The 27,222-nt window shown below is 37.5% G+C and overlaps 1 protein-coding gene across 4 annotated transcripts in view; it reads right to left on the bottom strand.

Moving 5' to 3' along the window:
• SPAG17 (sperm associated antigen 17) overlaps nt 1–27,222 on the bottom strand; it is a 281,073-nt gene that overhangs the window by 68,314 nt on the left and 185,537 nt on the right. For all 4 annotated transcript variants that reach the window (XM_037826256.1, XM_037826259.1, XM_037826258.1 and 1 more), the window contains one exon: nt 19,318–19,472. In XM_037826256.1, the coding sequence (XP_037682184.1) occupies nt 19,318–19,472 (155 nt within the window). The remainder of the gene's footprint in view (nt 1–19,317; nt 19,473–27,222) is intronic.

Genomic DNA, 27,222 nt, shown 5'->3' with positions numbered 1-27,222 from the left:
GCAGCTAACATTGAGCAGTCCACGTTTGCCAATTAAAATCCCAATTGGAGCTGGACTGAGGTATATTTGCTTGTTCAGAGAGTGCTGCTTTCTATCACAGTGAGGATTTGCAGTTCAAGCTGCTGTGGGGGGAGGGGGCTCTTGGAGCAGTTCTGCAGCTTTTACTTACAGATTCTATGCTGCAATCTCAGGCATTCCTCCCAATCCAGGTTGGTGCACAATGTGTGGACAGTCACAGTTGTCCCCCAGCAGTTATTCCAGATCATTTACTAGTTGTTCCTGATTGTTTATTAATTGCTCCAGGGGGCTAACTAACTTCCACTCCTCTCTATGCCGCCATCTTCTTCTATTTCCTCAAAATACACTTTTATAATTGTTGCTTTATGAAACTGTCCTTTGAATTAAAAAGAAAACAAAGGGGTACAAACAAAAATAACACATATATAATCTTTCATATTTACCTATGTGGTTACTTTTACCAATGATCTTTATTTTTTCTTGTGTATTTGAGTTATTGTCTAGTGTTCTTTCATTTAAGCTTGAAGGACTCCTTTTAGTACTTTTTCTATGACAGATCTACCAGTAACAAATCTTCTCAGTTTTGCTTATCTGAAAATATCTTAATTTCTCCTTGATATGTGAAGGATTATTTTCCTGGATTATCTTTCAATTGACAGGCTTTTTCTTTCAGTACTTTTTATAGGTCAGTCCAATGCCTCTGGACTCCCTGGTTCTTTTTTTTTTTTTTTTTTTTTTTTGAGGTAGGGTAGGCGAATACCCCTGCATTCTCCACAGGCTCCTCAAGGGGGCACTGCATCTTTTTTTTTTCCTTGTTTTTTTTTTTTAATTTTTTTTTATTTTTAACTTTCCCTTCTTTTTTAAATCAACTGTATGAAAAAAAAGTTAAAAAGAAAACAAACATACAATAAAAGAACATTTTAAAGAGACCATAACAAGGGAGTAAGAAAAAGACAACTAACCTAAGATAACTGCTTACCTTCCAACATGTTCCTACTTTACCCCAAGAAAGTTACCTAATATAGCAACATTTCTGTGAACTTGCTCCTACTATATCCATCAGAAATTAACAGACCATAGTCATTCCTGGGCATCCCCAGAACATTAAATAGCTTATCTCTTCTTCTTGGATTATTGTTCCCCCTTCCTTAATTGCTCTCTATTGCTAGTCCCCTACATTCTACATTATAAGCCATTTGTTTTATATTTTTCAAAGTTCACATTAGTGGTAGCATATAATATTTCTCTTTTTGTGCCTGGCTTATTTCGCTCAGCATTATGTCTTCAAGGTTCATCCATGTTGTCATATGTTTCACGAGATCGTTCCTTCTTACTGCCGCGTAGTATTCCATCGTGTGTATATACCACATTTTATTTATCCACTCATCTGTTGAAGGACATTTGGGTTGTTTCCATCTTTTGGCAATTGTGAATAATGCTGCTATGAACATTGGCGTGCAGATATCTGTTCGTGTCACTGCTTTCCGATCTTCCGGGTATATACCGAGAAGTGCAATCGCTGGGTCAAATGGTAACTCTATACTTAGTTTTCTAAGGAGCTGCCAGACTGACTTCCAGAGTGGCTGAACCATTATACAGTCCCACCAACAGTGAATAAGAGTTCCAATTTCTCCACATCCCCTCCAGCATTTGTAGTTTCCTGTTTGTTTAATGGCAGCCATTCTAACCGGTGTTAGATGGTATCTCATTGTGGTCTTAATTTGCATCTCTCTAATAGCTAGTGAAGCTGAACATTTTTTCATGTGTTTCTTGGCCATTTGTATTTCCTCTTCAGAGAACTGTCTTTTCATATCTTTTGCCCATTTTATAATTGGGCCGGCTGTACTATTGTCATTGAGTTGTAGGATTTCTTTATATATGCAAGATATCAGTCTTTTGTCAGATACATGGTTTCCAAAAATTTTTTCCCATTGAGTTGGCTGCCTCTTTACCTTTTTGAGAAATTCCTTTGAGGTGCAGAAACTTCTAAGCTTGAGGAGTTCCCATTTATCTATTTTCTCTTTTGTTGCTTGTGCTTTGGGTGTAAAGTCTAGGAAGTGGCCGCCTAATACAAGGTCTTGAAGATGTTTTCCTACATTCTCTTCTAGGAGTTTTATGGTACTTTCTTTTATATTGAGATCTTTGGTCCATTTTGAGTTAATTTTTGTGTAGGGGGTGAGGTAGGGGTCCTCTTTCATTCTTTTGGATATGGATATCCAACTCTCCCAGCCCCATTTGTTGAAAAGACCATTATGACTCAGTTCAGTGACTTTGGGGGCCTTATCAAAGATCAGTTGGCCATAGATCTGAGGGTCTATCTCCGAATTCTCAATTCGATTCCATTGATCTATATGTCTATCTTTGTGCCAGTACCATGCTGTGTTGGCAACTGTGGCTTTATAATAAGCTTCAAAGTCAGGGAGTGTAAGTCCTCCCACTTGGTTTTTCTTTTTTAGAGTGTCTTTAGAAATTCGAGGCATCTTCCCTTTCCAAATAAATTTGATAACTAGCTTTTCCAAGTCTGCAAAGTAGGTTGTTGGAATTTTGATTGGGATTGCATTGAATCTGTAGATGAGTTTGGGTAGACTTGACATCTTAATGACATTTAGTCTTCCTATCCATGAACATGGAATATTTTTCCATCTTTTAAGGTCCCCTTCTATTTCTTTTAGTAGAGTTATGTAGTTTTCTTTGTATAGGTCTTTTACATCTTTGGTTAAGTTTATTCCTAGGTACTTGATTTTTTTAGTTGCTATTGAAAATGGTATCTTTTTCTTGAGTGTCTCTTCAGTTTGTTCATTTCTAGCATATAGAAACATTACTGACTTATGTGCATTAACCTTGTATCCCGCTACTTTGCTAAATTTGTTTATTAGCTCTAGTAGCTGTATCGTCGATTTCTCAGGGTTTTCTAGATATAAGATCATATCATCTGCAAACAATGAGAGTTTTACTTCTTCTTTTCCAATTTGGATGCCTTTTATTTCTTTGTCTTGCCGGATTGCCCTGGCTAGCACTTACAGCACAAAGTTGAATAACAGTGGTGATAGCGGGCATCCTTGTCTTGTTCCTGATCTTAGAGGGAAGGCTTTCAGTCTCTCACCATTGAGTACTATGCTGGCTGTGGGTTTTTCATATATGCTCTTTATCATGTTGAGGAAGTTTCCTTCAATTCCTACCTTTTGAAGTGTTTTTATCAAAAAGGGATGTTGGATTTTGTCAAATGCTTTTTCAGCATCTATTGAGATGATCAATTGATTTTTCCCTTTTGACTTGTTAATGTGTTGTAATACATTGATTGATTTTCTTATGTTGAACCATCCTTGCATGCCTGGAATGAACCCCACTTGGTCATGGTGTATGATTTTTTTAATGTGTCTTTGGATTCGATTTGCAAGTATTTTGTTGAGGATTTTTGCATCTATATTCATTAGGGAGATTGGCCGGTAGTTTTCCTTTTTTGTAACATCTTTGCCTGGTTTTGGTATTAGATTGATGTTAGCTTCATAAAATGAGTTAGGTAGTGTTCCATTTTCTTCAATGTTTTGAAAGAGTTTGAGTAAGATTGGTGTCAGTTCTTTCTGGAAAGTTTGGTAGAATTCCCCTGTGAAGCCATCTGGCCCTGGGCATTTATTTGTGGGAAGCTTTTTGATGACTGATTGGATCTCTTTGCTTGTGATGGGTTGGTTGAGGTCTTCTATTTCTTCTCTGGTCAGTCTAGGTTGTTCATATGTTTCCAGGAAATTGTCCATTTCCTCTACATTATCCAGTTTCTTGCCATACAGTTGTTCATAGTATCCTCTTATAATTTTTTTTAATTTCTTCAGGATCTGCAGTTATGTCACCTTTTTCATTCATTATTTTGTTTCTATGGGTCTTCTCTCTTTTTGATTTTGTCAGTCTAGCTAGGGGCTTGTCAATCTTGTTGATCTTCTCAAAGAACCAACTTTTGGTGATATTTATCCTCTCTATTGTTTTTTTGTTCTCTATGTCATTTATTTCTGCTTTAATCCTTGTTATTTCTTTTCTTGTACTTGGTTTAGGATTGGTTTGCTGTTCATTTTCTAGCTTCTTCAGTTGATCCATTAGTTCTTTGATTTTGGCTCTTTCTTCCTTTTTAATATATGCGTTTAGTGCTATAAATTTCCCCCTTAGCACTGCTTTTGCTGCATCCCATAGGTTTTGGTATGTTGTGTTCTCATTTTCATTCGTCTCTATATATTTAGCAATTTCTCTTGCTATTTCTTCTTTAACCCAGTGATTGTTTAGGAGTGTGTTGTTTAACCTCCAGGTATTTGTGAATTTTCTAAGTCTCTGATGGTTATTGACTTCTAATTGTATTCCATTGTGGTCAGAGAATGTGCTTTGAATAATTTCAATCTTTTTAAATTTATTGAGGCTTGTTTTATGTCCCAGCATATGATCTATTCTGGAGAAAGTTCCATGAGCACTAGAAAAGTATGTGTATCCTGGTGATTTGGGATGTAATGTCCTGTATATGTCTGTTAAATCCAATTCATTTATCAGATTGTTTAGGTTTTCAATTTCCTTATTGGTCTTCTGTCTGGTTGATCTATCTATAGGAGAGAGTGATGTGTTGAAGTCTCCCACAATTATTGTGGAAACATCAATTGCTTCCTTTAGTTTTGCCAGTGTTTCTCTCATGTATTTTGTGGCACCTTGATTGGGTGCATAGACATTTACGATTGTTATTTCTTCTTGCTGAATTGCCCCTTTTATTAGTACGTAGTGGCCTTCTTTGTCTCTCAAAACATCCCTGCATTTGAAGTCTATTTTATCTGAGATTAATATTGCTACACCTGCTTTCTTTTGGCTGTAGCTTGCATGAAATATTTTTTTCCATCCTTTCACTTTCAGTTTCTTTGTGTCCCTGTGTCTAAGATGAGTCTCTTGTATGCAACATATTGATGGTTCATTTTTTTTAATCCATTCTGCGAATCTATATCTTTTAATTGGGGAGTTTAATCCATTTACATTCAACGTTATAACCGTGAAGGCATTTCTTGAATCAGCCATCTTATCCTTTGGTTTATGTTTGTCATATTTTCCCCCTCTGTCTATTAATATCCTTTATTGTACCCATACCGAATCTCTTTAGTACTGAACCTTTCTCCAAGTCTCTCTGTCCTTTCTTTGTTTCTCTGTCTGTAGGGCTCCCTTGAGTATCTCCAGTAGGGCAGGTCTCTTGTTAGCAAATTCTCTCAGCATTTGTTTGTCTGTGAAAAATTTAAGCTCTCCCTCAAATTTGAAAGAGAGCTTTGCTGGATAAAGTATTCTTGGCTGGAAATTTTTCTCACTCAGAATTTTAAATATATCGTGCCACTGCCTTCTTGCCTCCATGGTGGCTGCTGAGTAGTCACTACCTAGTCTTATGCTGTTTCCTTTGTATGTGGTGAATTGCTTTTCTCTTGCTGCTTTCAGAACTTGCTCCTTCTCTTCTGTGTTTGATAGTGTGATCAGTATATGTCTCGGAGTGGGTTTATTTGGATTTATTCTATTTGGAGTTCGCTGAGCATTTATGATTTGTGTATTTATGTTGTTTAGAAGATTTGGGAAGTTTTCCCCAACAATTTCTTTGAATACTCTTCCTAGACCTTTACCCTTTTCTTCCCCTTCTGAGACACCAATGAGTCTTATATTTGGACGTTTCATATTATCTATCATATCCCTGAGGTCCATTTCGATTTTTTCCCCATTCTTTCTTTTATGCTTTCATTTTCCATTTTGTCGTCTTCGAGGTCACTGATTCGTTGTTCAACTTCCTCTAGTCTTGTACTATGAGTGTCCAGAATCTTTTTAATTTGGTCAACAGTTTCTTTAATTTCCATAAGATCATCCATTTTTTTATTTAGTCTTGCAATGTCTTCTTTATGCTCTTCTAGGGTCTTCTTGATTTCCTTTATCTCCCGTACTATGGTCTCATTGTTCATCTTTAGGTCTTTGAGTAGCTGCTCTAGGTGCTGTGTCTCTTCTGGTCTTTTGATTTGGGTGCCTGGGCTTGGGATATCCATATCGTCTGGTTTTTTCATATGCTTTATAATTTTCTGTTGTTTTTGGCCTCGTGGCATTTGCTGAACTTGATAAGGTTCTTTTAGGATTTGTAGACCAATTGAAGTCCTTATCTCTAATTTATCAGATCTACAGCTTCGTGGAGTACACTTTCTCTAACTAACCAGCAGGTGGCGTCCACGAGCCACCTGTTCTCCACAAGCCAGTTCTCCCCTGCTTAGCCTTTTTGGTGAGTGGGGGAGTGAGTCTTGTGGGGTCCAATTGGTGTACCAAGCTTGCGTGTGTAGTTGGTGTTGCCTGCCCTGTATATGGGGCGTGTTTCTGGGCAGTCAGGGAGGGGGGGGGTGGCTCTAACAATCAAATCTCCCTGGTGATCCTAGAGTTTTAAAGCTGCTGCAATAGTCTAATCCTTCAGTTCAGTCCTGCCACAGTTTGTCTCTGCCACTGACCCACAAGTCCTTGGTATTGGTGTATGGCTCCTGAGACTTGCAAGTGGGCCCCTCTTCCAGGCCGTGCACCCCGGGTCCTCTGTTGAGGGATGACTGTGCTATGTCACAGGTGAGTGCCATCCCCCCAGGGCGGTTCTGGGCTGCTGGGCTGTGTAGGGAGGCTCCCAGTCTGCTGAAATGATGGCTGAATGGGTCTTTGTTAATTCACACTGCTCTACCTTCCCAACTCTGGGACAATCAGCTGAGGTTGCAGGGAAGGCTAATGTCCACGCCCAGTTTTGTGGTGTGTGCCTGTTATTTGAAGCACTTCCGTCACACTGGGTTGTCTGGGGCAGTTCTGGGCTATGGGGCTGGCGATGGGCAGGAGTGTTTCCTGTCCACCAGGATGATGGCTGTGAGCGGACACCCCCCTTTTCTTGGGAAGTTGTGGTGTTTAGTGAATTTTCTCAGCCACTGGATTATTGCGTTTTGTCTCAGAGCTCTCCTAGTTCTGCTCTTGACTTGACCTGCCCAAATAGCAAGTCTTTGAAGCTTTCTGTATTGGGCTTCTTAGAGTAATTGTTTTAGAAAAAGAAAAAAGGATTAAACAAAACAAAACAAAACAAAACAATACAAAACAAAAAACAAAAAACGGGCCCTCCTCAGAGATCTAATGGGTTATTGAAATGCTAAGAGACAAAGCAACCAGGGCCATTAAGGAAAGGTCCACAGGGCAGAGAGATGAGCTTTTCTTCGGGATTTGCATATGCGCCTCCAGGCCCTTCCCCTTTCTATGTTCACCAGAACTCCAAAAATCCTCCGCTTTTATTTTGGAGTTTTTCGTGTTGTTTTTTTTCTATTCCTGTCTCCTCTCTGCTGGGCTGGCTGCTCTCAGATTCTCTGGTGTCTGGTCTCAGTCTATCTGTGGTTGGAGTTTGAATCAGTAGAATGAGTTTCTGATAAGGGCTGCCACTGCAGTTCTCCCTTCTCCTTCCTGGAGCTGACAGCCCCTCCTCCCCCGGGACTGAGCCTGGCAGGGAGGGGCGCAGGTCCCCTGGCCGCAAAAACTTACAGATTTCGCTGATCTCAGCAGTTCCACGTTTTCATGAGTGTTGTATGAAGTATGCCCAAACGCAGATTGCTCTGTGGTGTCCAGTCCACGCAGTTCCTGGCTTTCTACCTACTTTCCTGGAGGAGTAACTAAAACATACAGCTCACCAGTCTGCCATTTTCGCCTCCCTGGTTCTTACAAGAAGTCAGCTGTTAATCTTGTTGAAGATCCCTTGTATATGATGAGTCACTTCTCTATTGGTGCTTTCAAGATTCTCTCTTTGTCTTTGTTTTTTAAAAAGTTTGATTATAATGTTTCTCAATATGGACATTTTAATCCTACTTGGAGTTTTTCAACCTTCTCGGATGTGTGGATTAGTGTTTTTCATCATATTTGGAAGTTTCCAGCCATAATTTCTTCAAATATTCTTTCAACCCCTTTTTCTCTGCCTTCTTCCTGAAGCTCCCTTTATGCATATTTTGGTAAGCTTCAGAGTGTCTCAGAGGTCTCTGAGGTTCTGTTCATTTTCATTCATTCTTTTTACTGTCTGTTTCTCAGACTGTATAATCTCAATAGAACTGTTTTCACGTTTGCTGAATCTTTCTTCTGCCAGCTCAAATGTGCTGATGAATTTTTTTCATTTCAGTTACTGTATTTTTCAACTCCAGAACTACTATGGTTCTTTTATGAAAAATGATTTCTGTTTTCTTGAGATCGTCTATGAGGTGATGTATTATTCCCATAGTTCTCTTAAGTTCTCTAAACATGGTTTTCTTTAATTCTTTGAATATATTTGAATAGCTGATTTAAAGTCTTTGTATACAGCCTTTTTAGAGTATGCCAAATGTCTCAGCTTCCTCAAAAACAGTCTCTATTGACTATATTTTTTCCTCTGTATAAGGTTGTTCCTTTTGCTTTGCAAATTTCAGAATTTTTTGTCGAAAACTGGGCAATTTAAATAACATAATATGGAGCAACTGTGGAAATCAGGTCCCCATGCCAGGGTTTGTTATTGCTGCTTGTTGTTGTGGTTGTTGCTCTTTGTTTAGTGACTTCCCTGAACTAATTCTGTCAAATCTGTATTCATTGTCATGTATGGTCACTGAAGTCTCTGTGGTTAGTGTAGTGATCTGCTAATAATTGGACAGAGATTTAAGACATATCCCAGCTTTTGCTGAAGGATTCTGTGTGCTTTTAATATTCCAGATGTAAATTTACAATTCTGCCTTATCATTCACTTTCTGCTTGTGCAGAGCCTCAAGATTAGCCAGAGATTAGAGACTAGAGCCTTTGATTTCTCTCCTAGGCAAGCATACAGCCCTGGGCATGAATGTGGCCTTCTAGATTCCCAGGAATATGTCAGAACCTTTCAAATCTCAATCTGGACTTTTCATTTCCCAGCTTTCCCTTTTAATATTTTTGGCTAGTCACATCTTTACTCCAACCGTTATCATCATGTAAAGCAGGTGTAATGTTAAACAATTGTTTTTGATAAATTTTCCATGGAAAAGGCTGTTCAGAGTAAGTGAGCTCTGAGTCAGATCAAATAAAGACCTTCCCTGCAATTGGGGGTTCAAAGCTGCTGCCTGACAGGTCAAATAATGACAATCTTTGGGGATGGGACTTTTGGAGACCTCCAAATCCATTCTTCCTGTTCCAGTGACTGCTAACTGCTGGTTTTCATGGCTGTTGATTTTCAAGGCTATCAAGGATCTGGGGGAGGGGAATGGGAACAGGGCAAATTAAAATGTCACTAAGCTTTCTGGTTTAATTGAGATTTAGCCTTTTTTTTTTTTTTTTTAAAAAAATGCTCCTTGGATTGCTGTAATCCTTTGGTTAATTTATGGAGGGAAAAAGTTGATTTTTGACAATTTGCCAGTTTTCTTGTTTTTATAGAAAAACAGATTTTTGGAGGTCTGCCATTCCAGAAGTTCTCTCAGACTGATTCTTTACCATTCCACAGGCCCAGAGAATGTAACTATATCTTGGTTGGTTCTGAGGCTTTTCTGTGGTTTTAGTCATATTCTAGAGGAGGCACTGGAAACTGGTTACATTTGAAATTTCCCTGGCCTCCATAGACCCTGACCAAAATGGACCTAAACTGCCAGATTTATTCTATAACCTACTGAAAACTGCTCTGGACAGAAAAAGGTGGCCTATTACTTCCAGAATTAAGACACACATCATTAAGCCAGGTCGGAACTAGACTGTGTGAAGCAACACTATAGGAATGGCAATAAGTAAACCTGATAAACAAGAGGTACCTTTCCTTCTAGGAAGATCACTAGAAACATCTATGCCAAAGCTTAGACACTCAACCTGACAAAAATAGAAGCAACAGTTATCTTTTGCTAGGACTGTCTTTGATTAACCTGATAGATATTTGGCAAATAAAATTCCCATGATTTGATAAAATTATACTGGTCAGAGTTGACTATAAAGTTTCCCTCTTCCAACTGATAGAGGATGAGCCACCTGTCGTTATGACAAGACATTTTTACTGGTACTGCCAATAAAGACAAGGGCACTCACAGTCCTTTTCAGTAGTTTTACAATTCTATATATTCCCCAAAGGAATCACTTAGGTTGGATAAGACTTGTACATAAGAGTACTCAAAAAGCTTGTTCCAGCACACGCATACACACACACACAACTTTCCCCAGCATGACAGTGGTTATTCTGGTATAGAGAAACTGTTTTCCCAGTTTTCCAGAATGAGGGACAGAAGAAGGTTTCTTGCTGGAGATAATAGTCCCAATACTTGCCATCTTGTCTTCCTGAAGTTTTCTGGCTTGATAGATGGTCCCATGGTTACTTGTGTCAGAGTCTAGTCATAAAGGATAATGATTGTTATACCTACCTTCTGCTTGATGCTTTTGACATTCTTTCTGGTAACGTCAAGTTAAAATAGAGACCATTACCAAGCTCTAACTCTCTTTACATTGCCTAAAATACAGGTTCACTGACCATACTGCCCATTGTTCTCTTGCTAGTAAGTGAAGAAGTGATGATGGCACTTGCTCAGGCCAACAATAGGAGATAGGTGGAAAGTACTTTGTAATGACAACTTTCAGTTATGCAGGAACTATAAAATAGATGTTAGTAAAATTGTTTTTGGGGCTTTCTTTTTTGTTGGGAACTAAGGTCTGTGTGTTTCTCAACCAGAAAAGATCCACTCTCCAGTCCTTTCTTGGTTTATGTTCCAGGAGATGGGGCAAACCTGGAACAAGTGGCTACATCATAGTGGCCAACAATGAATGCTTCTAAGTTGGATCTCATTATGTTCATGCATCCTCTCTCAATAGTAATTACAACTGTAGCTAAAACTCTTTTGCCCTCATAGTTTTAACCATCAGAACTTGGGGGTATCTTAAAAAGAAGGCAATGCTTCTGGTTGACCAAGATGGTGGCACAAAAAGCTCCAATATACCATCTCCCCACACAACCCACACAATTGTTGAATAACTAGGTAAAACTGGAAGAGCCATCTTCCTCAAAACTCTGGAAAATAGTTGAAGGGTTTCAGTAACTGGGCAGTCACTGGATCAAGAAGACACAGCTTTAAAAATGGTAGGAGAAGCCCATGATGCCCTTGCTGGCCCCTACCCTATCTCATTCATGGCATAGTGAAGTGACATCCAGGGCTCCCATTGTGAGTCCCTGGTCTATTCCAGAGGGAGTAAAGTCACCCCCATATGATACTGGGGTGGCTGAATGTCAGTGCCAATCTGTCAGGTGGCAGCCTGAACCAGGAAACTATCTCTGGTTCACCCTCCCAGATCTTGCCCTGCAGGCAGAAGCAGCTTACTGACAGCTAAATCAGTATAAGAAACAATGATATCAAAGTGACCTGGGGTAAAGGAGCACTGGCTGTCAGACAGAAAAGAGCACCCATGAGTGGGGAGGGAGTCTATTTCATAGTGAACAGAAAGGATATTCCAACTCCTGTAAACAGGGGAATTCTTAAGTCCATGAGTGAGCAGAAGCACAGGTTAAGACAGGCTCAGAAAAGATGGTAAATATTCTGCACTTCACTTTTGCCTAGGGTTGATCTTCTTGACAGGAAGGCTGATCTCTGAAGGAGAGCACCAGCCACTCAGAGCCAATTTGTGAAGACTGTGAAAGGTGTTATTTTGCATTGGTTTGTCAGTTTTTGTTAGTTCTCGATACTGAAGGAAATCTCTGTCATATCACCATCTGGATACAAACTTAAGGAATAGACAGCTCGGGGACTAAACCCCAGAGATAACACATTAAAATATTAAAATATCCAGTATGAAACTAAATATTACAAGAAAAACAAAAGGAACAGGAACTTATGGTCCACTCAGAGGAACAACATAAGAATTCAGAAAACATCAGTGAAGAAGACCAGACTTTAGGCATACCAGACAAATGCGTTAAAAAGTGTTTTTCAATATACTAAAGATGATAAAGCAAAACACAGAGAAGGAACTGAAGGATATCAGGAAAATGATGAATAAACAAAATGAGAATCAGGATAAAGTGATAGAAATTTTAAGAAAGATTCAAACAGATATACTGGAATTGAAGACCACAGTAACTGAAATGAAGCTTTCGCCAAAGGGTTTCAACAACAAATTTGAACAAGCAGAGGAAAGAATCAGTGAACTCAAAGACAATACAATTGAAATTTTTCAGGCTGAGAAGCAGAAAAAAAGAGACTGAAGAAATGTGAAAAAAGCCTAAGAGACCTGTGGGACATCATCAAGTTATACCAATACATGCATTATGGAAATCACAAAGAAGAAGAGCAAAAGAGGAAGAGGGAACATTAAAGGTAGTAAGGGCAGAAACTTCCCAAATTTAACAAAATACATGAATATACACATTCAATAAGTCTAATGAAACTCAGGATAAACTCAAAGAGAGCCATGCCCAGACACATAGTAGTCAAACTGTCACTTGCCAAGTACAAGGAGAGAGTTCTGAAAGCTGCAAGAGGAAAGCAATGAGTTATGTATACGGGAGTCCCAATAAGATTAAATTCTGATATCAGAAACCCTGGAATCAAGAAGGCAGTGGGACAAACTATTTAAAATGCAGGAAGGAAACAACTGCAAACTAAGAATTTTGTATTCACTGAGAATGTCTTCAAAAATGAGGGAGAGATTTAGACATTCTCAGACAAACAAAACTGAGAGAGTTCATCAACACTAAACCTATCCTACAAGCAATGTTAAAGGTAGTTTTTCAGACTAATAGGAAAGGAAACTAGACAGTGGGTCAAAGCAACATAAAAAAATAAATTGGCAAAGGTAACCATTTGGGTAATTTTAAATACCAGTGCTGTTTTATCATATTTTTTATATGTAACTCCACTTGGTACTTCTTACAGTTCAAAATTATGCAAAAGAATAAAAAGTTATGATAAATTTATGGTTTGGGACATAAAATATATAAAGATATAATTTGTAACAAGTGCAAGAAAAAGGTGAGAAGATGGAGGGTATAGGAACAGTGTTTGTGAATGATATTGAAGTTCAGTTGGTATCAATCAAATGTGATTGTTATAGGTTGTTAAATTTAAGCCCTACCTAAGTTAACAACAAAAAAAAGTATATGAAAAATATATACAGAAGGAAATTAGAAGGGACTTAAAATAGTGCACTAACGTATATCAAATAAATATGATAATAAGCATTAATGGAAGAATTGAAGGACAAAAAGGTATAAGACTTACAAAGAACAAGGAGCAAAGTGACAGAAGAAAGTCCATCATTGCCAGTAGTTACATTAAATGTAAATGGATTAAACTCTCTGTTTAAAGGCAGAGATTGGCAGAATGGATTAAAAAAAGCATGACTCTACTATATGCTGTTTACAAGAGACTCAACTTGAATTCAAAGATATGAGTCGGTTGAAAGTGAAAGGATGGAAAACATATACCATGCACATAGTAAGCAAAAGAGAGCTGGAGCGGCTGTACTAATATATAGATAAAAGAGACTTTAGGTAAAAAACAATTACAAGGAACAAAAAGGTCACTATATACTGGTAAAGGGGCTAGTTCAACAAAAAGACATAGTTATAAATATATATGCACTTAACATCAGGTCCCCAAAATATATGAAGCAAATATTGAAATATTTGAAAGGAGAAATAGACAGTTCTACATTAATAGTAGGTGACTTCAATACACCACTTTCAATAATGGACAGAACATCTATACGGGAGATCAGTAACGAAATGTAAGACTTGAGCAATACTATAAACCAAATTGACCTAACATACATATATAGAACCTTTCACCCAACAGCAGCAGAATATACATTCTTTTCTAGTGCACATGGATCATTCTCTAACAAATCATTTCTGGGAAAGTCAAGAACACATGCTCAGAGGCCATCTCCCAGCCATTACCTACCCCCACCTCCTTTTCTATTGTGTAACAATGTTTCAGTCAGTTTTCATTCTGCAACCCTGGGGAGACGTTAGGTCTTATGAAAAGGCCTGCATAGACCTTAAACCTGGAAACTGGAAATAAGCAGCCCCAGATGCTTATCTAGGCAGAAATTCTCAGTAGCAAGGCCCCCTCCCCCTGGGGTGGATAAATACTTCACACTCAAACAGCACAGGTTCTTTCCCCTTTGACATGAAATGGGGCATGTGGAGTTGCCATCCACTGACACTGACCCATGCAGTTTGGCCTCCCAGTAGACAGGTCACAATGAGATCTCTTCCCCTGCTCTTTTGGACCCTTTGTGCTGTGTAAGCAATAAAGTAGTCATTTGCTGAAAGTTTCTATTGTGTCTGAGCCTGTTGTACCATATAGCAACTCACTCCACAACCATATGTTAGATTACAAAAGAGGTCTTCATAAAGTTAAAAATATCAAAATCATATACAATTTATCTTCTCTGACAATAAGAGACTAAAGCTAGATATCATAATAAAGAGAAAACTGGAAAATTTACAAATATGTGCAAATTAAACAACACATTCTTAACAAATGGGTAAAAGAAAAATCACAAGTGAGATTAGCAAATATTTTGAGGCAAATGAAAACAAAAACACAACATACCACACTATGTGATGCTGCAAAGGCAGTGCTGAGAGGGAAATTCATAGCTCTAAATGCTTGCCTTAAAAAAGAAGATATCAAATCAGAGACCTAACCTTACAAGAGTAGGATCTAGAAAAAAAAGAACCAACAAAGCTGAAACTCAACAGGACATAAATAACCAAACATTAGAGTGGAGATAATTGAAATAGAGAATAAAGAACAAAAGAAAGAATCAATGAAACCAAAGATGGTTCTTTGAAAATATCAACAAAATTGACAGTCTTTAGCGAGACTGGAAAAGAAAAAAGAAAGAGTTTGCAAATTTAAAATCAGAAATGAAAGGGGAGACATTAATATCAATCCCACAGAAATAAAAATAATTATAAGAGGGTAGTATGAACAACTGTACTCCAACAACTTAGATAACCTAGACAAAAATGACAAACTCCTAGAAACATATAAACTACCTACACTGACTCAGTAAGAAATAGAAGATCTCAACAGATGAAAAGCAAGTAGATAAATTGAATCAGTCTGATGGTTAAGTTCATGCATCAGCTTGGCTTGGTTATGGTGTCTGGTTATTTGGTCAAGCAAGCACTGGCCTTGTTGTGGATATCCTGCTGAGGATATTTTGTGGCTTTAAATCATTAGTCAGTTGATTGCATCTATGGCTTATTACATCTACAATCAAAAGAGGATATTGCCTTCAGCAATGAGAGAAGTCTCATCCAATCAGTTGAAGGTCTTAAAGAGAGAACTGATGATTTCAGCAGTCAGAAAGAAGAATTTCTATCTCTGCTTCAATTATCCAGCTTCTCCTGGGGAATTCATTGAAACTTTCTTCAGAGTTCCCAACTTGTGGCCTACCCTACAGAATTTGGACTTCACAATCCCCATGGTTGCAAGAGCCAATTTCTATAATAAATCTCATTGTACTGTGTTGGTTCTGTTACCCTGGAGAACCCCAACTATTACAATCAGTAATGAAAAAACCTCCCAAAAAAGAAAAGCCCAGGAACAGATGACTTCAGTGGCCAATTTTACCAAACATTCCAAGAGGAATTAATAGCAATTCTACTCAAACTCTTAAAAAAAAAAATTTGAGGAGGAGAGAACACTTCCAAACTCATTCTAAAAGGCCAGCCTCACCCAAATACCAAAACCAGATAAAGATACCACAGGGAAAGAAATTTTACAGATCAATATCCTTTCTACACATAGATGCAAAAATCCTCAAGGGATCTTTTACGCAAGGGTGTTAAAGAATTACATACCATGATCAAGTGGGATTCATCACAGGTATGTAAAAGTATACTCTAAAAGAATACAATAATAGAATGAAGGAAAAACAAACCCACATGATCATTTCAATTAATGCAGGAAAGGCATTTAACGACACCTGGCATCCTTTCTTGATGAAAACTTTCAAAAAACTAGGAATAGAAGGAAACTTCAACATGATAAAGGGCATATATGAAAAATCTATAGCTAACATCATACTCAAAGGAGGAAAACTGAAAACTGTCCCTTCAAAATCAGGAACAAGACAAGGATGTTCACTGTCACCACTGTTATTCAACAATGGACTGGAAGTTCTAGTTAGAGCAATTAGGCAAGAAGAAGAAATAAAAGGCATTCAAATTTGAAAGGAAGAAGTAAACCTTTCCCTATTTGCAAATGACAAGATTCAATATGAAGAAAATCTTGAAAAATCCACAACAAAGCTACCAGAGCTCATAAAGTAATTCAGCAAATTGGCAGTGTACAAGATTAACAAGTAAAAATCAGTAGTGTTTCTATATACTGGTAATGTACAATCTGAGGAGGAAATCAAGAAAAAATTCCATTTACGATTAAAATAATCAGATACTTAGGAATACAATTATCCAAGGATGTAAAGGACTTGTACAAGCAAAACTACAAAGCATTGCTAAAAGAAATCAAAGAAGACCCAAATAAACGGAAGATATCATTTGTTCATGGACTGGAAGACTTATATTGTTAAGATATCAATTCTAACCAAGGTGATTTACAGATTCAAAACAATCGCAATCAAAAATACAATAGCCTTCTTTACAGAAATAGAAAAGCTGATCATCAAATTTATATGGAAGAGTAAGGAACCCTGAATAGCCAAAACCATTTTGAAAAAGAAGAGGTTGCAAGACTCATACTTCCTGAATTTAATGCTTATTACAAAAGCTACAATGGTCAATATAGCTTGGTACTTGTGTAAGGATAGATATATCAACCAATGGACTCAAACTGAGAGGTCATAAATAGACCCTCACATCTATGGTCAATTGATTTTGGCAAGACTGCCAAGCCCACTCAGTTGAAAAAGAATAGTCTTTTCAACAAATGGTGCTGGAAAAACTGGATATCCATATGCAAAAGAATGAAGGTGGAACCCTATCTCACACCATATATAAAACTAACTAAAAATGGGTCAAGAACCTAAATATAAGAACCAAACTATAGAACTCCTAGAAGAAAACATTGAGGCAGAGGCATCTTTAGGAACTGCTATGCAATGGTTTCTTAGACTTGACACCAAAAGCATGAGCAACAAAAGATACAAATAGATAAGGGGGACTTCACAATTTAAAAGTTTGTGCATCAAAGGAATTTAAAATAAGAAGACAACACACAAAATGGGAAAAAATATTTGGAAACCACATAAGTGGTTAATATCCAGACAATATAAAGAAATCTTACAAATCAACAACAAAAAGACAACCCAATTTAAAAATGGGGAAAGTTGTGAAAAAAAATTTCTCTAAGGGAGATATACAAATGGCCAAAAAGCATATGAAAGATGCTCAACATCATCATCATTAGGGAAATGCAAATCATAGCTCCAGTGAGGTACTGTTTCATACCCAGTAGAATGGCTGCTATTAAAAAAAATGGAAAATAATACATTTTGGAGAGGATGTGGAGAAATAGGGATACTCGTTCATTAAGGCGAGAATGTAAAATTTTACTGCCATTGTGCAAAACAGTTTGGCAGTTCCTCAGAAAGTTGAGTATAGAATTACTTAGAATACTACTTAACTTATTATATTATTCAGCTGTAAAAAGGAATGAAGTTCTGATACATGCTACAAAATGAATGAACCTTGAAGACATCATGCTGAATGAAATAAGCCAGATATAAATGGACAAATATTCTATGATATAATTAGAATAAGCAAATTTACAGAGTCAGAAACTAGACAATAGGCCATGAGGGGCCAGGGTGGACGTGGGGAATGGAGAGTTAGTGCTTAATTGGTACAGAGTTTCTGTTTGGGTGGAGGAAGTTTTTGTAATGGACGGTGGTAGTGGTGGTGCAACATTGTGAATGCAATTGGCACAACTGAATTGTGTATTTGAATGCGGTTGAAAAGGGAAATTTAGGGTTGTGCATATGTTACCAGAATGAAAAATTTTTTAAATCCATAGGACTGTACACCACAAACAGTGAACCCTAATGTAAGTCTTGGAGAAAGTTTAATTAACTATATGAACTATAATTATAGTGATATTGTTTCATCAATTGTAATAGAGGTGCCACACTAGTGCAAAGTGTTGCATATGTTTGTGTGAGGGGGCTATATGCAAGCATTGTGTTTGTGAAGGGGTTAAATGGGAGCACTGTGTTTGTGAGGGGGGTATATGGAGCACTGTGTTTATAAAGGGTTTACGGGAGCTCCATATTTTTTGCATGATTTTTCTGAAAACCTGCAAATTCTTTAACAAAACAAAAAAATTTTTTTAATTGGGCAAAAGCCAACCCCCTTACAGAATCTTAGCATGTTCTCATGATGTCTGGTACGACACGTGGGGCTGTGATAAGGATGCTGCCAACCTAACTGAGAAATGCACATTCTGAAGGGTATATAAGAAAAATAGCATCCTCTTTTCTAATTGAAGCATTTCACAGTCATCTCTCTATTTCAGCTCTTTCCTTGCCCCAGACATAGTGATTTAAACTGGATAAAAAGAGATTCGGATAACTTTATCAGAAGATATGGAAGGAATAAGCTGGCTTCAGTAACTTTCGCAGTAACAAATATTCATCATTGAGGTTTTTGTTTATCATCTCTAGGTTTGAGCTCTTACTATCTTATTACATTATGTTTGAAGTTTTGGCCCTTTTGTCCTTTCTTCACCAGCAAGTGAAAAGGCAAAGGCGAATCCTTCTAAGACTAAAGGGGCTGCAGACTGACACTGGGTGGTTGTGTTCAATAGGGAGATGCAGGATGGTGGAGGGCGGCCCTAACAGTGCCCCCTCCTGCCTTCCCAAGACAAAGCTTTGCTTCAGCTGCACAGTCCCTCCTACCTCTCCCTCCTGAGGGGCAGTAGGTACAGTGAAGATGGAATGGAAGTGGGAAGACTGGAGAATATGAATGAGGATAGAGAGGTGGCAGGAGGTGAACCTGGTCTAGTAGGAGGAGACAGGTTATGAAAGTGTTTGCAACATCCATGTTGGCTAACACATAAGGTATCCTCAAGAAATACATTGGGTTTATAAACTTGGTTCAAAACTCCAAAAGCTTTGTAAAACCAGCAGGACAATGTTTTTCTGATGTGGATTGTATAAAACGGATGCATAAATAAAAAGAGATTAAAAAGAGAAAGGCACTTTAAGATCAGGTGAGAAAAGAGAGGGACAGCTTTCTACCTTGCAAAGATTTCTGCTGCCAGAGCAGCAGATTTTCTTAGCAGAATGGACAATTAACTTTGGTGCTCCCCGTCTCTCTCCCAGACCAACCTGGTATGTTCCCTGTGGCTTTGCGATAATAGATGTTCCATCCCCAAAGGTGGTGCAGCAGCTACTGTCCTCGCAGTTGGTGATAACAGTGGCGTAGTTTGAACTTTCTATCCTCATGCACTTCACTTGCCTGGTGACCGTCTGAAGACCTTCGACTACAAGCAAATGCAGGTTAAGCAGATCTGATAAGATGCATAAACTGGGAAGCAGTCCCAAGGATTTTGCTGAGGTTTCATGGCTGCCTGACCTTCTAATGGCAACAACATAATAGGAAAGTAAATGTGAACTTGGCAGAATTAGAGTGTGCCCTACTTTCCTTGTCAATTCAGAATAATTCTTCCAGAATACATCTTTTTACTTAACTTAGTTTACTGTTTTGTTCTCATTACCCTTTTAAATTTTGAGAAATTAAAAACATCCACAAAAGTATAAAATGTAATTTAACCACTTATTTACCCAGCAATCAAAATTTACACTTGTTCATATTTTGCCATACTTGTTTCAAAAATTTTAATTTGTATATTAAGAAATTACAGATGAAGTTCACTTTTCTCCTTATCCCTGGATTTATTCCCCTCTCTCAATCCATTTTATACTTTTATATAAATATCTGTATTGAGAACAATATATAACATTTTGCGTGTTCTTTAAATGTACATAAATTATATATTTCTCCATGTATCATACTACATCTACTTTTTTTTCACTTAATATGGTTTTGACACCTCCAGCCATCTTGATATATATGTGTGTGTTTATAGATTTGTGTGCATGCACAAGTATTTCATTACTTTTAATTATGCTATCTGGTATTCCTTTGTAAGAATATATCATCTTTTATGTTTCTGTTCTGTCACTGATGGACATTTTTGTTTTTCCAGTATTTCAATATTATATTCAGTGCCACGAGGAACACCCTGTACCTGTTTCCTTGTGCAAATGTGCAAGAGTGTCTCTCTCTATATATCCAGGAGTAGAGTTAATGCATCATATGACACACATATTTTTAATTTACTAATAATTTTAAGTCATCTCCAAGTTAATTTTCACTCTAACCAGTGGAGTATAAGTAACCTTTGTTACTCTTTTTCTACTCACTTCTCAATTTTGTTGCACGTAATTTGCCAATGAAGCATTTAATGCATTAAACAAACTCTGGCATTAAAGAAAAGGGAATCAAGGGAATAATTTTTCTTATAAATTCTTGTTTAAGTTTAGATTAGGAAGGGTGGTAGGCTTTTAGATTCTTTGAACAAGTGAAAGCGGCTGCAGCTTTCTCTGCTCTTGCATCTCCTATAAGACAATGAGAGGCATGCTCAGACTTAAAGGAAGACCTGAGGTCACCTATTTTGCAAATTAGATACCTGAAAGATCAAAAGAAACAGTTTGAGACAGTTAAGTCATGATTATTAACTTTTTTTTAATATTCATTTTATTGAGATATATTCACATACCATGCAGTCATACAAAACAAATTGTACATTCGATTTTTCACAGTACATTACATAGCTGTGCATTCATCACCAAAACAAATTCCTGACACCTTCATTACCACACACACAAAAATAACAAGAATAATAATTAAAGTGAAAAAGAGCAATTAAAGTAAAAAAGAACACTGGGTACCTTTGTCTGTTTGTTTGTTTGTTTCCTTCCCCTATTTTTCTACTCATCCATCCATAAACTAGACAAAGGGAAGTGTGGTCCTTATGGCTTTCCCAATCCCATTGTCACCCCTCATAAGCTACATTTTTATGCAATTGTCTTCAAGATTCATGGGTTCTGGGTTGTAGTTTGATAGTTTTAGGTATCTACCACCAGCTACCCCAATTCATTAGAACCTAAAAAGGGTTGTCTATATTGTGCGTAAGAGTGCCCACCAGAGTGACCTCTTGGCTCCTTTTGGAATCTCTCTGCCACTGAAGCTTATTTTATTTCCTTTCATTTCCCCCTTTTGGTCAAGAAGATGTTTTCCATCCCACGATGCCGGATCTACATTCCTCCCCAGGAGTCATATTCCGTATTGTCAGGGAGATTCAATCCCCTGGGTGACTGATCCCACGTGGTGGGGAGGGCAGTGATTTCACCTGACAAGTTGGCTTAGCTAGAGAGGGCCACATCTGAACAACAAAGAGGCATTCAGGAGGAGGCTCTTAGGCACAATTATAGGGAGGCCTAGCCTCTCCTTTGCAGCAACAGTCTTCCCAAGGGCAAGTCCTGTGGTAGAGGGCTCAGCCCATCAAACCACCACATCTGTGAGCACATTAGCAACCATCGAGGTGGGGCAGGCCAATACCCCTGCATTCTCCACCAGCTCTTCAAGGGGGCTCTGCATTTTTTTTTCCTTTTTTTTTCTCTTTTTAATTAATTCTTTTTTTTAAATCAACTGTATAAAAAATAAAAAAATCTAAAATATTAAAAAAAAAACATACAATAAAAGAACATTTCAAACAGACCATAACAAGGAAGTAAGAAAAAGACAACTAACCTGAGATAACTACTTTACTTCCAACATGTTCCTACTCTACCCCAAGAAAGTAAGCTAATACAGCAACATTTCTGTGAACTTGTTCCTACTATACCCATCAGAAATTAACAGACCATAGTCACTCCTGGGCATTCCCAGAACGTTAAATTTACCCACATTAGCTTATCTGTTCTTATTGGATTATCTTTCCCCCTTCCTTAATTGCTCTCAATTGCTAGTTCCCCTACATTCTACATTACAAACCATTTATTTACATTTTTCAAAGTTCACATTAGTGGTAGCATATAATATTTCTCTCTTTGTGCCTGGCTTATTTCGCTCAGCATTATGTCTTCAAGGTTCATCCATGTTGTCATATGTTTCATGACATCGTTCCTTCTTACTGCTGCGTAGTATTCCATCATGTGTATATACCACATTTTATTTATCCACTTATCTGCTGAAGGACATTCGGGTTGCTTCCATCTCTTGCCAATTGTGAATAAATGCTGCTATGAACATTGGCATGCAGGTATCTGTTCGTGTCACTGCTTTCAGATCTTCTGGGTATATACTGAGAAGTGCAATCACTGGAGAGAAGGGTAACTCTATATTTAGCTTTCTAAGGAACTGCCAGACTGACTTCCAGAGTGGCTGAACCATTACACAGTCCCACCAACAATGAATAAGAGTTCCAATTTCTCCACATCCCCTCCAGCATTTGTAGTTTCCTGTTTGTTTAATGGCAGCCATTCTGATTGGTGTGAGATGGTATCTCATAGTGGTCTTAATTTGCATCTCTCTAATGGCTAGTGAAGCTGAACATTTTTTTCATGTGTTTCTTGGCCATTTGTATTTCCTCTTCAGAGAACTGTCTTTTCATATCTTTTGCCCATTTTATAATTGGGCTGCCTGTACTATCGTTGAGTTGTAGGATTTCTTTATATGTGTAAGATATCAGTCTTTTGTCAGATACATGGTTTCCAAAATTTTTTTCCCATTGAGTTAGCTGCCTCTTTACCTTTTTGACAAATTCCTTTGAGGTACAGAAACTTCTAGGCTTGAGGAGTTCCCATTTATCTATTTTTTCTTTTGTTGCTTGTGCTTTGGGTGTAAAGTCTAGGAAGTGGCCACCTAATACAAGATCTTGAAGATGTTTCCCTACATTATCTTCTAGGAGTTTTATGGTACTTTCTTTTATATTGAGCTCTTTGATCCATTTTGAGTTAATGTTTGTGTAGGGTGTGAGGTAGGGGTCTTCTTTCATTCTTTTGGATATGGATATCCAACTCTCCCAGCCCCATTTGTTGAAAGACTGTTATGACCCAGTTCAGTGACTTTGGGGACCTTATTAAAGATCAGTTGGCTGTAGATCTGGGGGTCTATCTCCAAATTCTCAATTTGATTCCACTGATCAATACGTCTATCTTTGTGCCAGTACCATGCTGTTTTGGCAACTAGGGCTTTATAATAAGCTTCAAAGTCAGGGAGTGTAAGTACTCCCACTTCATTTTTCTTTTTTAGAGTGTCTTTAGCAATTCGAGGCATCCTCCCTTTCCAAATAAATTTGATTACTAGCTTTTCCAAGTCTGCAAAGTAGGTTGTTGGAAGTTTGATTGGCATTGCATTGAATCTGTAGATGAGTTTGGGTAGAATTGACATCTTAATGACATTTAGCCTTCCTATCCATGAGCATGGAATATTTTTCCATGTTTTAAGGTCCCCTTCTATTTCTTTTAGTAGAGTTATGTAGTTTTCTTTGTATAGGTCTTTTACATCTTTGGTTAAGTTTATTCCTAGGTACTTGATTTTTTTAGTTGCTATTGAAAATGGTATCTTTTTCTTGAGTGTCTCTTCAGTTTGTTCATTTCTAGCATATAGAAACATTACTGACTTATGTGCATTAATCTTGTATCCCGCTACTTTGCTAAATTTGTTTATTAGCTCTAGTAGCTGTACCATCAATTTCTCGGGGTTTTCCAGATATAAGATCATATCATCTGCAAACAATGACAGTTTTACTTCTTCTTTTCCAATTTGGATGCCTTTTATTTCTTTGTTTTGCTGGATTGCCCTGGCTAGCACTTCCAGCACAAAGTTGAATAACAGTGGTGATAGCGGGCATCCTTGTCTTGTTCCTGATCTTAGAGGGAAGGCTTTCAGTCTCTCACCATTGAGTACTATGCTGGCTGTGGGTTTTTCATATATGCTCTTTATCATATTGAGGAAGTATCCTTCAATGCCTACCTTTTGAAGTGTTTTTATCAAAAAGGGATATTGGATTTTGTCAAATGCTTTTTCAGCATCTATTGAGATGATCATTTGATTTTTCCCTTTTGATTTGTTAATGTATTGTAATACATTGATTGATTTTCTTATGTTGAACCATCCTTGCATGCCTGGAATGAACCCAACTTGGTCATGGTGTATGATTTTTTAAATGTATCTTTGGATTCGATTTGCAAGTATTTTGTTGAGAATTTTTGCATCTATATTCATCAGGGAGATTGCCTGGTAGTTTTCCTTTTTTGTAGCATCTTTGCCTGGTTTTGGTATCAGATTGATGTTAGCTTCATAAAATGAGTTACGTAGTGTTCCATTTCCTTTGATGTTTTGAAAGAGTTTAAGTAAGATTGGTGTCAGTTCTTTTTGGCAATTTTGGCAGAATTCCCCTGTGAAGCCATCTGGCCCTGGGCATTTATTTGTGGGAAGCTTTTTGATGACTGATTGGATCTCTTTGCTTGTGATTGGTTGGTTGAGGTCTTCTGTTTCTTCTCTGGTCAATCTGGGTTGTCCATATGTTTCCAGGAAATTGTCTGTTTCTTCTACATTATCCAGTTTGTTGCCATACAGTTGTTCATAGTATCCTCTTATAATTTTTTAAATTTCTTCGGGATCTGCAGTAATGTCACCTTTCTCATTCATTATTTTGTTTATATGGGTCTTTCCTCTTTTTTATTTCATCAGTCTAGCTACGGGCTTGTCAATTGTGTTGATCTCAAAGAATAAACTTTTGGTGTTATTTATTCTCTCTATTGTTTTTTTGTTCTCTATGTTATTTATTTCTGCTTTAATCCTTGTTATTTCTTTTCTTCTACTTGGTTTAGGATTGGTTTGCTGTTCATTTTCTAGCTTCTTCAGTTGATCCATTAGTTCTTTGATTTTGGCTCTTTCTTCCTTTTTAATATATGCGTTTAGTGCTATAAATTTCCCCCTCAGTACCGCTTTTGCTGCATCCCACAGGTTTTGGTATGTTGTGTTCTCATTTTCTTTCATCTCTATGTATTTAGCAATTTCTCTTGCTATTTCTTCTTTAATGCACTCATTATTTAGGAGCATGTTGTTTAACCTCCAGGTATTTGTGAATTTTCTAAGTCTCTGATGGTTATTGACTTCTAATTGTATTCCATTGTGGTCAGAGAATGTGCTTTGAATAATTTCCATTTTTTTTAATTTACTGAGGCTTGTTTTATGTCCCAGTATATGATCTATTCTGGAGAAAGTTCCGTGAGCACTAGAGAAGAATGTGTATCCTGGTGATTTGGGATGCAATGTTCTATGTATTGCTGCTAAATCCAATTCATTTATCAGATTGTTTAGGTTTTCAATTTCCTTATTGGTCTTCTGTCTGGTTGATCTATCTATAGGAGAGAGTGATGTGTTGAAGTCTCCCACAATTATTGTGGAAACATTAATTGCTTCCTTTAGTTTTGCCAGTGTTTCTCTCATGTATTTTGTGGCACCTTGACTGGGTGCATAAACATTTATAATTGTTATTTATTCTTGTTGAATTGCCCCTTTTATTAGTATGTAGTGGCCTTCTTTGTCTCTCAAAACATCCTTGCATTTAAAGTCTATTTTATCTGAGATCAGTATTGCTACACCTGCTTTCTTTTGGCTGTATCTTGCATGAAATATTTTTTTCCATCCTTTCACTTTCAATTTCTTTGTGTCCCTGTGTCTAAGATGAGTCTCTTGTATGCAACATATTGATGGTTCATTTTTTTTTATTCATTCTGTGAACCTATATCTTTTAATTGGGGACTTTAATCCATTTACATTCAACATTATAACCATGAAGGCATTTCTTGAATCAGCCATCTTATCCTTTGATTTATGTTTATCATACATATTTTTTCCCTCTCTCTATTCATATTCTTTAATGTACCCTTACTGAATCTCTTTAGTACTGAACCCTTCTCCATGTCGCTCTCTCCTTTCTTTGTTTCTCTGTCTGCAGGGCTCCCTTTAGTATCTCCAGTAGGATAGGTCTCTTGTTAGCATATTCTCTCAGCATTTGTTTGTCTGTGAAAAATTTAAGCTCTCCCTCAAATTTGAAGGAGAGCTTTGCTGGATAAAATATTCTTGGTTGGAAATTTTTCTCTCTCAGAATTTTAAATATGTTATGCCACTGCCTTCTTGCCTCCATGGTGGCTGCTGACTAATCACTAGTTAAGTCTTGTGCTGTTTCCTTTGTATGTGGTGAATTGCTTTTCTCTTGCTGCTCTCAGAACTTGTTCCTTCTCTTCTGTATTTGACAGTGTGATCAGAATATGTCTTGGAGTGGGTTTATTTGGATTTATTCTATTTGTAGTTCGCAGGGCATTTATGATTTGTGTATTTATGGTGTTTAGAAGATTTGGAAATACTCTTCCTAGACCTTTACCCTTCTCTTCCCCTTCTGGAACACCAATGAGTTTTATATTTGGACGTTTTATATTATCTGTCATATCCCTGAGGTCCATTTCGAGTTTTTCAATTTTTTCCCCATTTTTTCTTTTGTTCTTTCATTTTCTGTTCTGTCATCTTCCAGGTCACTGATTCATTGTTTAACTTCTAGTCTTATACTATGAGTATCCAGAATCTTTTTAATTTGGTCAACAGTTTCTTTATTTTCCATAAGATCATCTATTTTTTTATTTACTCTTGCAATTTCTTCTTTATGCTCTTCTAGGTTCTTCTTGATGTCCTTTATATCTTGTGCCATGCTCTTCATGTCCTTCATATCCTGTGCCATGGTCTCATTGTTCATCTTTAGTTCTTTGATTAATTGCTCCAGGTACTGTGTCTCCTCTGTTCTTTTGATTTGGGTGCTTGGGCTTGGGTTATCGATATCATCTGTTTTTTCAATATGCTTTAAAATTTTCTGTTGTTTTTGGCCTCTTGGCATTTGCTTAACTTGATAGGGTTATTTTAGGATTTGTAGACTGATTAAAATTCTTATCTCTAATTTGTCAGATCTACAGCTTCGTGGAGTACACTTTCTCTAACTAACCAGCAGGTGGCGTCCACAAGCCCCCTATTCCCCTAAAGCCAGTTCTCCCTTGCTTTGTCTTTGTGGTGAGTGGGGGAGTGAGTCTTGTGGGATCCAATTGGTGTACCATGCTTGCATGTGTAGTTCGTGTTGCCTGCCCTGTATATGGGGCATGTGTCTGGGC

The sequence above is a fragment of the Choloepus didactylus genome, chromosome 2 (assembly GCF_015220235.1).
Source record: "Choloepus didactylus isolate mChoDid1 chromosome 2, mChoDid1.pri, whole genome shotgun sequence".
Classification (NCBI taxonomy): Eukaryota; Metazoa; Chordata; class Mammalia; order Pilosa; family Megalonychidae; genus Choloepus; species Choloepus didactylus.
Note: the sequence above shows the minus strand (reverse complement) of the source record. Positions and strands in the feature narration are given on the sequence as shown.